This window comes from Bidens hawaiensis, unplaced genomic scaffold, assembly GCF_021521415.1.
Source record: "Bidens hawaiensis isolate Kalapana, Puna unplaced genomic scaffold, B.hawaiensis_p1.1 tig00042475_1, whole genome shotgun sequence".
Lineage (NCBI taxonomy): Eukaryota > Viridiplantae > Streptophyta > Magnoliopsida > Asterales > Asteraceae > Bidens > Bidens hawaiensis.
In genome coordinates, this window is record NW_027497532.1 from 1 (window position 1) to 14,625 (window position 14,625).

The window sequence follows — 14,625 nt, forward strand, 5'->3', positions numbered from 1 at the left end:
GTTGTGAATTTGGAGTGTCTTCTTTTGACCTGATAATAACAATTTTAGTTTAGAACAATATGTAATTAGGTACTGAAAGTAGCTCTATTGTAAATTGGTATAGATTTGTGTTTGCTTGCCTATCTCATCTCGTGTATGTAGATAGGGTATGCATTTTTTATTCTTGTTTTTTGTTTGTTCCATAGTTCTTATTTATGGATTTAATGTCGGAATGTACTATTATAAAACTTTATAAAGCATACTTATATAATGATGTTATTGTTTGCAGGGTAGTGATCCTCTTGATTAAAAAGGTTGTGATAAAGGAAGCCGTGCCTAAAGTGCAAGTCATTCATTTAAGTTGTTCTTTTTTCTTAATTAAGCAGTTATAATTCTCTCTGATCTGTAGGTATTTTGTTTGGGACTTTGGTGTCTAGATGAATATTATATATATATTAAAAACCAACATTTTGGTCTCTCACTCATATCACTATTCATGAAACTTTCAAGTCTCACCGACTCACCGGCAACGTTATACGCACGATCCAATAGTTCGTTTTGTAGTGAGGTATTGTCAAGTTGTTGCCAGCGGCCTTTCGGCTGTCTATGGCGGCATCGGTTGGCGATTCTAACTCGGTGGCTCCTCACAAATCTACCTTTAGTCACCGGCGACATCTCCGTTTCTGGTATGACACACCTATCTATCTTTGTCGATTCCGATGCACAACCCTTGGTGCCGGGAGACTGGTGGTTGCGAGCCGTCTTTGTCAGTGGTGCGTTGGTTCACCGGAGCGCCGGACGCATGTGACCGGATTTCTCTTTGTGGTATAAACCCTAAATCGGTGATAATAGTTTCTTATCATCATCTGATAGAAAGTTGGTTACACAATATTTTGACTTTCTTTGTTATTTGATTTGGTGTATGCACGTTAGGGCTTGTGATGATAATCTAACCAGGCGATGAATATAGACTGAATCTTGAAGAAAATCATTATTTGAAGACCTGATCCGCGTTTTGGCTGGGTAGCCCAGATGGTGATTTTGAGAATTGCAACTGTGATTGCAGCCATGGCAGGTTCGGATGAACTGGTGTTTGCTTACAGCCCAACAAATTCAATGTTGGTTTATTAATGACAACATATTTGAGCCTCTTATGATTTTGTGTTCAGTTATCCAATCATCATTTATAGCAAAAATGATTTTTTAATCAATTGTAATGTGAATATCAAGTTCTCTGCAGATTCGTAAGCTGTCTTTTGTTAACGGGTCATTACCAGTCAGGAAGCTGTTTATGACTTATGATTGCATTGGTACTTTAGGCTATTCTTATATAGGTTTGTTTGGTTCGTCTGCTGGTTTTTGACAAATTCAATTATTCTTCTTAGTGTTGTAAATTGGAATATATTAAATGGTTGGTATTATAAGCCATCCTGAAAATGCTGATTAGGTGCTCCTGAACTAGGAAAAACTCAACTCCTGCAAGCCGCGGCTTCAATTTTGCCACGAGGTATATTCTTTAAGCAGAAACAAGTAGCCCTGTATGCTCTTAATCTTGATTAAATTCGTTGTTTCTATCATAAATTTTTCATGATTGTGTTATTATTATTATTGATTCATTATGTATATTATGAAATTTGAAGTGGTTTGTGTTTTATATTTTTTTTAGCCATACAATGTAATAGTGACGTTTGATAGGAAGGTTGTTGGTGCTTTTGCAGTCATTGACCTGGTCAAACCTGATGGTGCACACGTGATATAACTGTACATTAATAGTATTATAGTTACTCGGGATAACTGGTCTATTGCAACTGCCATAGCAACAGAGGTGATTGAAAGCGCATATGCTGAAATTGATCCTTTGGCCGGGTAAAGCGAGAGGATAGAGGATTCGCGGGTAAAATTGTTTTACTCATGTTGTCATATAAGCATACAAATACAAAAAAAACATATTCCGGTCACTTGTGGGTTTGTTGGCAGGTCGAAGTGCTGGGTGTGTTGACTACTTGACAAGGGAACCCAATAATAACATTCTTCAAGCTTTGATCTATAACTCAATTTCTTCATTTGTGTTATATTTTAAGCCCGGACAGGTTGGCTTAATGTATGTGATGGTGGTATGTAATAATGTAGTGTGTTTTTGGCAGGCATTGCTTTCCATCCTCTCTCTTTTAACAAACCCAAACCCTAAGTCCAAATACGAAGCTAGTGCTTGTAGCTAAACAAAGGAGTATGCAATGGGTTGATTTGCAGAATTTTTTAGTTTTGGCTTTTGACACGTATGGCTAGAATAATAATTTTTTTATTTGTTTATTAAACTTGAATCATAAAAATTTGTTAATATTAAACATCTTTGATTTAAATTTTAGTTTGATTTGTGTTCGCATCTATATTGAAATGATTTTGTAAATATTTGCATATGTATTATGTATAGTTTTCTATTATTGTTTTTGCGACAAAAAATAGTCGCAGTAGTAGCAAAACAGAAGATTGCGACGAAAGTAGTGGTCGCAAGAGTTGCGACCGCAGCAGTGGCAGCAAAATTTGCGACGACTTCAGTGGCAGCAACGTTTGTGACGGGAGCGGCGGTAGCAACCTTTGCAACGAAGCAGTGGTAGCAACATTTGCAGCTGAAGCAGGCAAATAAAACAGCAGTCGCAAATGGTTCGCAATAGAGCAATTGCGACCAGCGTTTTTCCAACCGCAATTTCGGTTGGAAACGGTCGCAAGAAGCCATTTGTGATGTTTTGCGACCGAAAATGCCGTCGCAAAAGCCCTATTTTCTAGAGTGTATCTTTAGGGAGGACTGAATGGTGATGGGACTATTCGGATCAGATTACGATGTTAAATTAGCTGTGTTCTCGAGGGCTGTCATAAAATCAAACCTGTTTAAGATATAACATAAATCATATATAGAAAAAGTTAAATGTAAAATTGTACTTGTTAAACGATTCAATTGGTGAAACTCAAATTGATAGACTTGAACACACTCCGTTTAGTTAAATGTGTTTGAACTCATGGGAAATTTCTACAACCCCCGAGAGTGATCTCAAGGAGATGAAAAATCATAGCCGAAGTCGGTCTAGTGGGAATGCCAAATGCGGGGAAAAGCACATTTTTAGGAGCTTTATCCAAAGCACAGCCGACAACAGGCCATTACACATTCACAATTTTATGACCCAATTTAGGAAACTTAACATATGATGATTTATCAGTCACAGTTGCGAATATTCCTGGGCTTATAAAAGGTACCCACGAAACCGGGGGCTCAAGCATGCTCTTCTTCACCATATAGAACGGACTAGAGTTTGATTTTGAAGCTTGAGTTTTCTAATGAGGGTTTGCCGGGTCGAGCTGCTTTGATTTTGGTTTGTAAGCTTGCTGAAGCAGGGGCTGAGGAGATGTATGATGAGTTAAGAATAAGGGTGTCTGGTGTAAACATATTCCCGTTTTGTGCGGTTTGGGAAGAAGGTGTGGGTGGGATTCTGGTAAATGGTGAAGATTCTAATAGATTGACATTGGATGACATTCATGTTGAATAGGATGGGAATTGTGCTTGTTACTAAATTTAGGATATTGGTTTTGGTGGACTTTTTCATGTTATAATTATTGTAAGGCCCGGTTTTTCATGTTATAATTTTTCGGTCCCACTAGTTGATTCCGCCAACTAGTTGTGAGGTTGATCCAAGAACGACTAGTACTTAGTTTGTTTTGTTGTTTGATCCGGTCACGGGACCTACAATTGGTATCAAAGCTTTCGGGCTCTACTAGTTGTAGATCTTGGGTCACAACCTTGGATTTTGGTCTTGTGTGTGAAAAGACGGATTTCTCGAGAAAATAAGCGGTTTTCGTGTTCATATGTTCTTCAAGTTTTCAAGAAAATAAAGTGTGTTCATGTCAGAGATGACAAAGTTTGGTTAAAAAGGTGAAGTTTTGGTGTTTGAATTCTCAAACTTTGTGTTTGTGTGGTTGCATGTGAAGGATTGTGTCAAAAGATCTGTTTTGCATGTATTTGGACATGTTTGAGAATGGTGACATGAAAGTGAGTTGGTGACTTACTCTTTTGGTCTAAAATTTTCGATTACAAGATTGTGGGTGGTGGAATTCGATTACTTTTATTCAACTAGCTTACAATCATTGTTCACTTATACCTAATTCGATTACAATTAAGTTATTGGAATACAATATGTTGTCCTCACTTAACTCGATTACAATTCCTTTGTTCGCATACAATCACTCGCATACATATCCAATCGATCACATTCAACTCGCATACAATAACTCAGTTACAACCCAGCCCTCATCCTACTCGAATACCCCTACCTTAGCCCCAACTCGCATTCTTTCTCTAACTCGCATACATCTATCCAAGTAGCATACACTCTTTAACTCGTATACATTGCCAGACTCGCACACATCCCAACTCGATTACATCCCCACAACTCGCATACATTTGTTCCCTCACTCGCATACATCAAGCTCAGATTTTAAAACCCCAAATCGCATACATCAAAGTCGCATACATTCCATAGCCACTCACATTCCAACTCGCATACACCAAGTCACTTACAATTCAGATTCGCTTACATCCCAAGACGCACACATCCTAACTCGCATACACTTTAGCCCACTCGCATACAACTCAGCCCACTCGCATACATCATCATTGTCACTTACAATTCAGACTCGCATACATCCCAACTCGCACACATCCTAACTCGCATACACCTTAGCCCACTCGCATACAACTCAGCCCACTCGCATACATAATCATTGTCACATACAATTCAGATTCGCATACATTCCTTACTCGCACACACCTTCCCAAGTCACCCCTCGCATACATTCCTTCCCAACTCGCATACACTACCACTCGCATACATTCCTTCCATACTCGCTTACATTCACCCCAATCACATCATTCGCTTACAATACCCCATTAGCTTACAATCATCGCTCGTTTGTAAAAAAAAATAAAAATTTGGTGAAAATATTTATTTTTCAAAAAATTTTGGTGATTTTTTTAGTGGGAAAATCGAAAAAATTCTTTCTTAAATGAATTTTTTCTAGGATATTCCTAGTGTATTGGGTACTCTTCTCTCAAATTTTGTTGACATATTTTCGGCCAACTGTTTACGCGTTTCGGCTGGCAGAGGGGGAGACAACGAGTAATTTAAGGAGTTTATTGTGATACATATCTTGCAATTCTAAGCTTTAAGGCAGTCTCAACATGAGGGAAGACCAAAAGAATATGTTAAAAGAAGAATTCAACATGTTTAAACATATTCAAAGAGAATCGGTTGCCTCTCTCATCAACATATTTGAGTCACTCGTTACAAAATTGAGAAGTGTCGGTATCATCCCTGAGTTGTCTGAGATCAACATGAAGTTGTTGGACTCACTACCTTACGCATGAAATAACAGTGTGATTACCATCAAGAGAACAACAAACCTGGATACCTTAACACTCTCAAGGTTGACTTCTACCATCAAGTCTCTTGAATCAATGGATACCAACCTTCGAATAAACAATCAGTCAAAAGAAAATAAAGATGAAACAAGTGATGCGGGTATGAGCAGTCAAGCAAGTCCTATCATCCCCGAGTGTGCTGCATGTGGAAGTAGTCAAGCAAACACCTTGTCAAGCTCCACTTATGGGATTCTACATCTATCTCTCTCATTCTCGAGGTACACAAACTCTGCTCTCAAGAATGTATTGATAAATTTCTTCACTATAGAAACCATAATGCTAAAATTCTTGAACAAAGTGATAGCATTAAAGTTCAAAATGATGATCTTAAAAATGATGCAAAGATTTACACTGTTAGAATTAACACACATGGTAATGATATGGCCGATCTTAGGGAACAAGTTTCAATTGCTAGAAATTTAGTAAAGCGTCATGAAAATCAAGTAGTTGAACTAAACGCTAAAATTGTTAAATTAGAAATTGAGTTAACCCAAAAGAAGATTGCCATAGAAAAACTTTGAGTTAGCCACGGAAAAGCTGAACAAACTAATTGGGTCACAAATGGAGTTAAGAGTAAAGACTGGTATAGGCTATGATAGTTCTGCTGTACCACCACCGTTTAACAATAACTATACTAGCCTTCCTCACTTTGATTTTAACTCTCCTCGTGAGAAAGAAATGGTCTATGGTATTGGTCATGCACCCATATCAAAGACATTTGTTTCTGCAACTCCCAAGATTGTAATTTAAGCTAATTCCTCAGTTAATCCTAATAGTGATTCATCTTCTCTAGCAAGTCGTGTAGAAGAAAATGGGTGTATGGAAACAAACATGGGTTATGGAGATAAAAACTTACTTTTTGTTTCATCTTCAATTCCATATCCGTTTTGTTAATTTCAGCATTTATTTCATCACTTCTTTTGTCCTTTTCGTCTATCATAGCTTTCAATCCCATAAACAGTTTCGAATTTTTTACTTGTTCTTCTTTTTGAAAGCCAGCCACAGTTTTCAAATCACCATTCTTTTTAAGATACTTTCCAACAAGACCAATGTAATTATAATCTTTATCTGTTGCAATCCAAGCATACAACTTATCATCGTTGCCGTTAATTTCCCTACTAAACCAGTCTTCCCTCCCATGTTTCTTTACCTCAAAATCCTTCATAAACATCAAAACACGACACAAACCATCCCACGTACTCCCAAATACAACCACAGAAAGCCCCGAGTGACCCTTATAGTTCCACATAGTATGCACTTTCTCCGGCTTGTAACCCTTTCCTGTCCAATCCTCTTTCAGCTTACTACCACTATCTCCCACATACATACCGTTCTTATATTCAACATGAATGTTGGCAACCACAGCCATCCAAGGCCAAATATACACGTCTTCATTAGCATTTTGCTTTTGAGTTGTATCTAGTAAACTTTCACTTGGTGAATCGAAACTCTTGAGTTTAACTTTAGTATCAAAGTCCTTCTCTAAATACTCAACTAATCCCATATGTTTGGCCCTTTCTATAAAGGTGGCACCTTTCGATTGTCTCCCTATCCTATTCGCATGCCTAAGGAGGTCATCGTAACAGTAGTCTCTACTATCAGGACAGAAGGGACATTTTAAAATGTTTTCTGAATGCCTAATTTTGAAACAACCGCCTCTTAGTTCCTTTAGATACTTGCGTTTATATTTCTCGATTCGGATATCATTGTCAATTGCATCTCTCCTTGACTGACTCATCCTACACCTATCTTACAAACTGCATTATATCAATCACACAAACTAAGCAATATGAAATCAGTTCTATCAAGAAACATGTACGTACAAAAAGCTTGATTTCAACAGATATATAAACTAGTTTGAGTCATATAACAAAACTATCATCACTAGAAAAACAATATCTATTCTATTTTATAATACATATGACGACAGAAAGGTAAATTCACATAATTATAATAGTTTATGTAATTACTACTTTTAAAACATACACTACAATCCTTTAATGCTAAATCTTTTTAGCACGTGCAAGTTCCCCGTCTTTTAAAACGTCAATCAATTTTGTACGCGTAATTTTTTAACAAAAAAAATTACACCCTAATAACAAGAGATTAACATCAACAATAACAAACATTTAACCATGGAAATGGAAAGAGCAATGAAACTCAATAAAAACAAGTAGGTGAGTGAACCTTCATGTAGATCTCATAATAAATAGTGTTATTAGTTAATTAAATCGGAGTTACAATTTCTTATGTAATAAAGTATATTTATAAGATGAGATAAAATAACAAAAGCACAATACAACTAAAAACCCTAGGTTACAAAATTTGAGGTTTTAGGTTACAAACTGGAGGTACAATTCTACATGAAATTAAACTCACCGCTATATGCGATATTCGATTTTTTAGTGCATTAACTGCATATTACAATCTACAACGAGTTTGACCGGTACTTTGATCTTAACATGAAAATAAATAATTAATTAATTAATCTTGTTTCAGTAGCAGCAGTTCATGTTAACTTAAATGAAAACGAGTATGTACCTAAACCTTTAGCTATGTATGCAGCATCTAATCTTATATAGTTAATATATGAATATATAGTTGATGAAATTGTAGTAGCAAATTTCATAATTATCTAATAAATAAATCGACAAAAGTAACCCTAGATTTGAATTGTTAGGTTTTGCTCTAGTAAGAACGTCAACTATGCGGGAAATGATCGAGCAAACTTGTCGGAGAAAACAGGGGGCAAATATGTAAAATAACACAAGTGAAAAATGGTTGAAGTCTATGCATGAAAGACATACATGTGTGCGGGCATGTGTGAAACGAGCAACCCAGACCCGCCACACACAAAACATGTAACTGAAACCTTGTACGCGCGAAACGAATATATATTTTATGCAAAAAAATAGTGTAGAGGATTGTCTAAAGCCCTTTTTTTTCAAAGAAATTACCCCGTCTAATCTATAGTTGTTTTGAATTCACTTTTCGATTTTATACATTTTTTCCCGATAAAAACCAAATCCCAATTCTAATATTGAGTTTTATTTTAACATGCCTTTAGTAAACAATAAATTTTGTTATTTTATTTAGCGATTTCCGAACTCGTACAACTACTTATTTTACAATTACCATTTTCCGAAGTAGTTTAAGTTGATTTAGAGTTTACCTTAAGAACCATCAAGACCCTAAGAACAATCGACATGCTATATATATTCTTCTCCAAATTTATTAGCCAAATCAGTGCAACATGCGATGGGTAGCGTCAAACCTAACATTTATAATGGAAAAAATAAGTGGAAATGAATTAAATCCTCGTTCAACATACCAAATACAGAATAAAAAAGATATCTCCACTACAAATTATTCATTTGTTTGAGATCTTGTCATAACATGTATGTAGTAAAATAAAATTCACAAAATGTTCAAGAAAATGCATTCAATATTGATTTACTTCATTTTTCAAACCAAAGTGAATGCGTTACATTAACACCAACAAAATCAATTGATATATGTCTATAAAAATACAGAAACTAGATTTTCCCGACCTATTCAATCGAACACAAGCTATGATTTTGAAACATGTAACGAATGATTATGAGGCATATAAGATTAGGTAACACATAAATAAAAGTGCTTACATTGCCATTGAATAAGAGATGTTGTCTTTTGGAGTGGCATCTAGATTGGTGAGAAGTGAGCGGCGGCTATGATGACAATGGAAATAGAGTTTCACTTGTTTATATATAAAGACCGTGTAACCCTAATAAAAAAATTTGCAATAACCACCAACCAAGGCCCACTTTCGTGAAAAGATAATTTACTGGTTTGGGCCTAAACCTTTTGGCCTCGAATTCAAATATATGTATATTTATTTGTTTATGTATATAGGGATGAGTTCTAAAGTGAACTTAAAAAAGGTGGGGAACTTGAAACTAAATCTTGAGCATCCTTTTAATTTTATGGCGTATCGTTTGTGTTCTTGATCCTCTACATCTCACACGAACTAAATCTGAAATGAACCTAATCCTATATAAATGTCTATCAACAAGTCCTATGTGTCATTCTTTTCTCTCCACACCCTCTCAAGCCACTAGGTTGCTTGATTTGTGATTTAAGGCTTCTCATGCGTTTGACCCGAATTCGTGGGTACGGGTCTCAATAAAACTGGATAGTCCTAATATATGGGTTATATAATCTTATTTATTTGTGAAACCCTTTCATAATAAAATAATAATTTTTGGGTGTCATGGGTCTCAGCAAACCTAGATAACCCTTAAAAGGTTTATTACACCTAATTTATTTTTGAAACTATTTTATCATGAAACCATATTTTAATTTCTCTTATCTACATATCTCTGTCGCAAGTCTATCATCACATGTTTATTTCTGAATCCGATTAACACCCACCATCATCAATTTCCCCCTCATGCATCAATCACTATTGTCACCTAAATCAACCATCATTTTTTCATAAGAAAAATACCCGTGTTCATTTTTGTTCACTTCAAAGAATCAATATTTTTGTGTTCATTTATGTTATAAAATATAAAAAAAACACGACATCTCAAATGGAAGAGCCCAAATATTAAAAAGTATAACGAAAACAAACCCATATATACGCAATAAATAAAAATACTTACGATAGAAAAACGATTAATAACAAAGCTTAAATAAACTTTGAAACTATTTTATCATGAAACCATAATTTAATTTCTCTCATATACATATTCTCTGACGCTGGGCTATCATCACTGTTAATTTCTAAATCCGATTTAACGCCCACCATCGTCAATTCCTCTCTCATGCATCAATCACCATTGTCACCTACATCAACCGTCATTTTTCATAAGACAAATATTTGTGTTCATGTTTGTTTACTTCAAATATATATATATATATATATATATATATATGTGTGTGTGTGTGTGTGTGTTTGTCTTCATTTATGTTAAAAATCTAAAAAACATGATATCTCAATTGAAAGAGCCCAAACATTAAAAAGTATACTGAACATAACAAACTCATATATACGTAATAAATAAAAAATACTTAAAATAGAAAAACGATTAAAAACAAAGCTTAAATAAACCCCCATAATAAGGGGGACTCAAACTAGTATATATATAGGGGTAGTTTCATTCAAGAACTCAAGAAAAGTTAAGAACTTTCATGAACTCTTAAAAACCAAATATGTTTTCAATTTTTTTTTATATATTAACATTATTTGAGAGTACTTTTATGATATTTGATATATAAGTTTTTGATTTACATATATAAATCACAAGTTTGCATATGAGTAAACTTTACGTAATAACAAACTTACATTACATATGTGCTAATAAATAAGATACATGTAAAAACTTATTTGTATAATTGTAATCATAAATATAAATATAAAAAGTGATATAACTACACTTAAATAATATTACATTAAAAAAATGTTTATAAGAAACATTATTTATTAAGAATTGAAACTATATATATATATATATATATGGGAGGGTTATACTAAAAACAAGTAGTTTTCTATAAAGGTAATGAATAAATCATAGCCATTGGATCGTGTTAATCAATGGTTATGATTTGAAATTACCAAAAACCGACACAGTTTCCTAGAAGTACCCTTTCACCATTATAACCGACATAGTTTCATATAATTGTTCTTTCACCATAATTTGCAATGCCACATGTAAAATATTTATTAGTTCTTACCATTATTAGGAAACTCCTTATTTTTATTTGAACCATTTTCTATATTTCTTACAAACCGAACTATTTAACAAAATATACGAATCGAGCTACTTTTTAACAAAAATAAAAGAACCAAACTACCTTTTTAACAAAAATAAAAGAACCGAACAATTCTAGGTTGGGGTTAGGTTTTTTTAGGTGGGGTGTGTGGGGGGGGGGGGGGTTTCCTTGTACATGTCACGGTGGAAAGATAATAGGAAAATAAAAATGCATAAATAAATTATAACCGCCATATTGACATTCGCATTGTGTTGTACACGCGTAGAACATAATTGGTTGATGTTCATGAACACTAAATTCTGTGAGATAACCATAGGTTGGTTTTAATATATTTTTAATTATTGAATTTGCATTAAAACTATAACAAAACATGTTGTTTTACGTGTAAAAGTTTATAAAATGTTGTTTCGTGTAAAGTGTAAAAAAATGTTACTTTACATGTAAAATATTAGTTTTTACATGTAAAATCTTAAAGAACTACTATTTTACATGTAAAATGTTAACGAGACTTGTTTTACTTGTAAATGTTAATGAAAAGTGTTATTTTACAGTAAAATATTCATTTTTACATGTAAGATCTTAAAGAACTGTTGTTTTATATATAAAATGTTAATGAGATTTGTTGTTTTATGTATAAAATGTTAATGAAAAGTGTTATCTCTCAAGCTTAAAAAACCTAAACCCCCTAAAAACTAGACTAAACCCGAAGGCTAAACCAATATTTTTTTTTGAAACAGGGTGTAACGATTCCGACGAAACCAGGTATACCATAACCGGTAAACAATAGTTACGTTATATCTAATGTCGGGTTCATGAATTACCATAGTAATTATACGAGAATACATGGTTCACTATATTGATTGCACGTGAATATATAATTCATCGTATTGAATATGCGATTAATCGATCGATAGTTATTGAAACCCGAACGAATCGAGGGTTCAATTATAGACGATATCTATGATATTTAGTGATGTTTACGAAGTATTAAAGCTTCGGGATAAGTGAATTAAAGCACAGAAAAAGAATTTTCGATTTAATGGTACGTCGGTACATTAAACGAAACCTTCAATACCAAACCGAGCAAGAGACGATCGATCAAGCCGAAAAAGATGCGCAATTATTAATAATATGATGTTTTAAGTTAATAAATGTCATGGTTTAAGTTTTTAAAGTTTTTAAATCGGTTTTATATAAATTTCATTTTAAGCCGAAAACGACCGTTTTAGCCTCGTTTTAAGCCGAATTAGACATTTAACCGAAAAACCAACTGAACCAGATTATTCAAAACATTATCCGGATTTCGAGAATCCAAACATGTGGCTAGAATTGGAGAAGTGGGTCCCACCCCACCCTCCTTCTTGGACCGATCGGACTAAAGGGGTTAAACCCCATTCTCATTTCTTTTTTTTACATCAACCATGGCATCATTCATTCTTCCTCTCCACAATATCATCTAAAAACCGAGATTGTAGCAAGGAAACCGAGGTAAAAATCGAGTTATTTACGTGTTCATCTTCGTTTCTTGAGTTTATTTGCAAGAAAATGAGGTTTCAAGTGAAAAAGGGTGAAAACCCGAGATGAAAACCGATTCTTGCATGATCAAGTGATGTATACGGGTTATACAAGGGATCTTGGTCCAAGAAAGGAGTTAAACGAACCAAAAACGAATTTTTACGGTTTAAACTTTAGTTTTGAAACAATAACCGAAACTATAGTGTAAGAGGCTTGATTGTGAGTGTAACTTGCTTGGTATTGTGGTATGTTGGTTTTAGGTTCTGTATTTAGTGGTAGATAAGGCGGAAAGACGAGTTTGTAGCTTGTAGTGGCGGAAAACAAAAGGTATATTCGGTTTATGTTCGGTTATGTATTTTTGGACAGATTGTTGACGGTTTAGAGTTAGGTCATGAAATTTTACAGAGGTGTTAAATACATGAAAATATGAGTTCTGTGAATTTTTGGTAATTTTTGGACAAAGGATGAATATTTGGTGAATTTAATGCTCGGTTTTGGCTAAAAATGGTGAAAAATAGTTAAATATCATGAAAAATTCTGGAAAATTCCAGATACGCTTTTTATAACATGTGTAAGTCACACACAAAATTTTAGGTCAGTTGGAGAAGTCTAAGTAGGCTTTTCGGTTAAACGAGTTCTAGGGTTTTCTAGCTCGGTTTTAGTGAAAATGGCATGTGAAAAGAGATTATGGTTCTGGAAAAATTACAGGGGACTATGTGGATGGCAGGTGTCATCCAGAAAAATTTTGGGATTTTTCTAAGGTCGTTTGGTATTTACGACATATTTAGTGTTTAAATGGTGTTTAAAAATAGATAAATAAATTTTAAATATAAAAATTAATTCTGGAAATATTTTTATAAAATTCCCCACTGTCAAAAAGTGATTTGTGCAAAATTTCAAGATCCGAGGTTAAACGGATAATTATTTGTGCTAAAAAGAAAATAAAAACAAACTTTTAAAGTTTAAAACGTATAAACCGGTAAAGTTCGTCTAAACGAGCTGACTGGTGTATAAAAACCCTAAAAATGAACTATTTTCATATTACTGAGTTAAATGTAAATCATCCGAAAATAATTCGGATGATTTGAGTAATTTATCCGATAAAACAGTTTCCGGTATACTAAAGACGGAAACGGGTCCCGCGGCCAATCGGGGCGTCTAAACCGAGCTCTAATTTCACAACTTTAATTAAATTATCATTCAACAACTATTTTCGGGTCGTGTGTGACCAAACTCATTTTTGAAACGTAAAAACGGATAACCGTGTTAGGCACGCAAAACGGGATAAACGACTAATAGTAATTTTGACTAGTAAACTCTAAACGAAATCACAATCTGAGTCCGGAGAAGTGTTCTGGGTTAACATTGCCCCCGGAATGGGTACAGTACTGGTTTAACAGTATCCCCAGATGTACCGGTTAACACGGTTAAAGATTATATAAACTATAATTGTATAATAACGATCGTAGGGATCATATTACAGATTGGACGTGTTAACTAATAATGACTGTTGTTACCTGCTTGCATGTGCTAAGGTGAGTTTTACGAGCCCCTTTTTCTGAATTGTTTTTAAATATTTTCCCGGGGGGAAGCATGTTACTACTGAAATGTTTAATTACATACTGAACGCATGGATTTGCGTGTATTTATATATATTTTATTGTACGGGAATCGTACGGAAATGTACTAAGATGGTAATTGTCTGAGTTGCTAACATTCTAAGGCCCCGGAACACGAGTGATTAACTGAAAGCCGGTAGAGTGTGGATAGTACTATTGGTCTGACAAACCCAACTGGTCCGGCATGGATTTGCTGATGTTTCCCAGCCAGTTGCACATGTCTATTTTGTTGTTATATATTTTTCTATGTAATGTTAGACATAGCGGTTTGGGGCAGGTCCGTGGGCG

The 14,625-nt window shown here is 34.5% G+C and overlaps 1 protein-coding gene across 1 annotated transcript; it reads right to left on the reverse strand.

The window, feature by feature from the left end:
* Positions 1-6,101: 6,101 nt before the first annotated feature.
* On the reverse strand, positions 6,102-10,344 carry LOC143593662 (protein INVOLVED IN DE NOVO 2-like). Its single transcript, XM_077073226.1, has 2 exons — positions 6,303-10,344; positions 6,102-6,170 (listed from the first exon to the last, which is right to left on the reverse strand). The coding sequence occupies exons 1-2, from the start codon at positions 7,182-7,184 to the stop codon at positions 6,102-6,104; spliced, it is 951 nt and encodes a 316-aa protein (XP_076929341.1). The 5' UTR covers positions 7,185-10,344.
* Positions 10,345-14,625: the final 4,281 nt, after the last annotated feature.

Excerpts from the sequence above, each read along its gene's own strand:
- LOC143593662 (XM_077073226.1), bottom strand. The coding sequence starts at position 7,184 with ATGAGTCAGTCAAGGAGAGATGCAATTGACAATGATATCCGAATCGAG. Across the intron at positions 6,171-6,302 it reads AATTGAAGATGAAACAAAAA|AAACAAATGTCTTTGATATG; the intron begins GTAAGTTTTTAT and ends TGGGAGTTGCAG.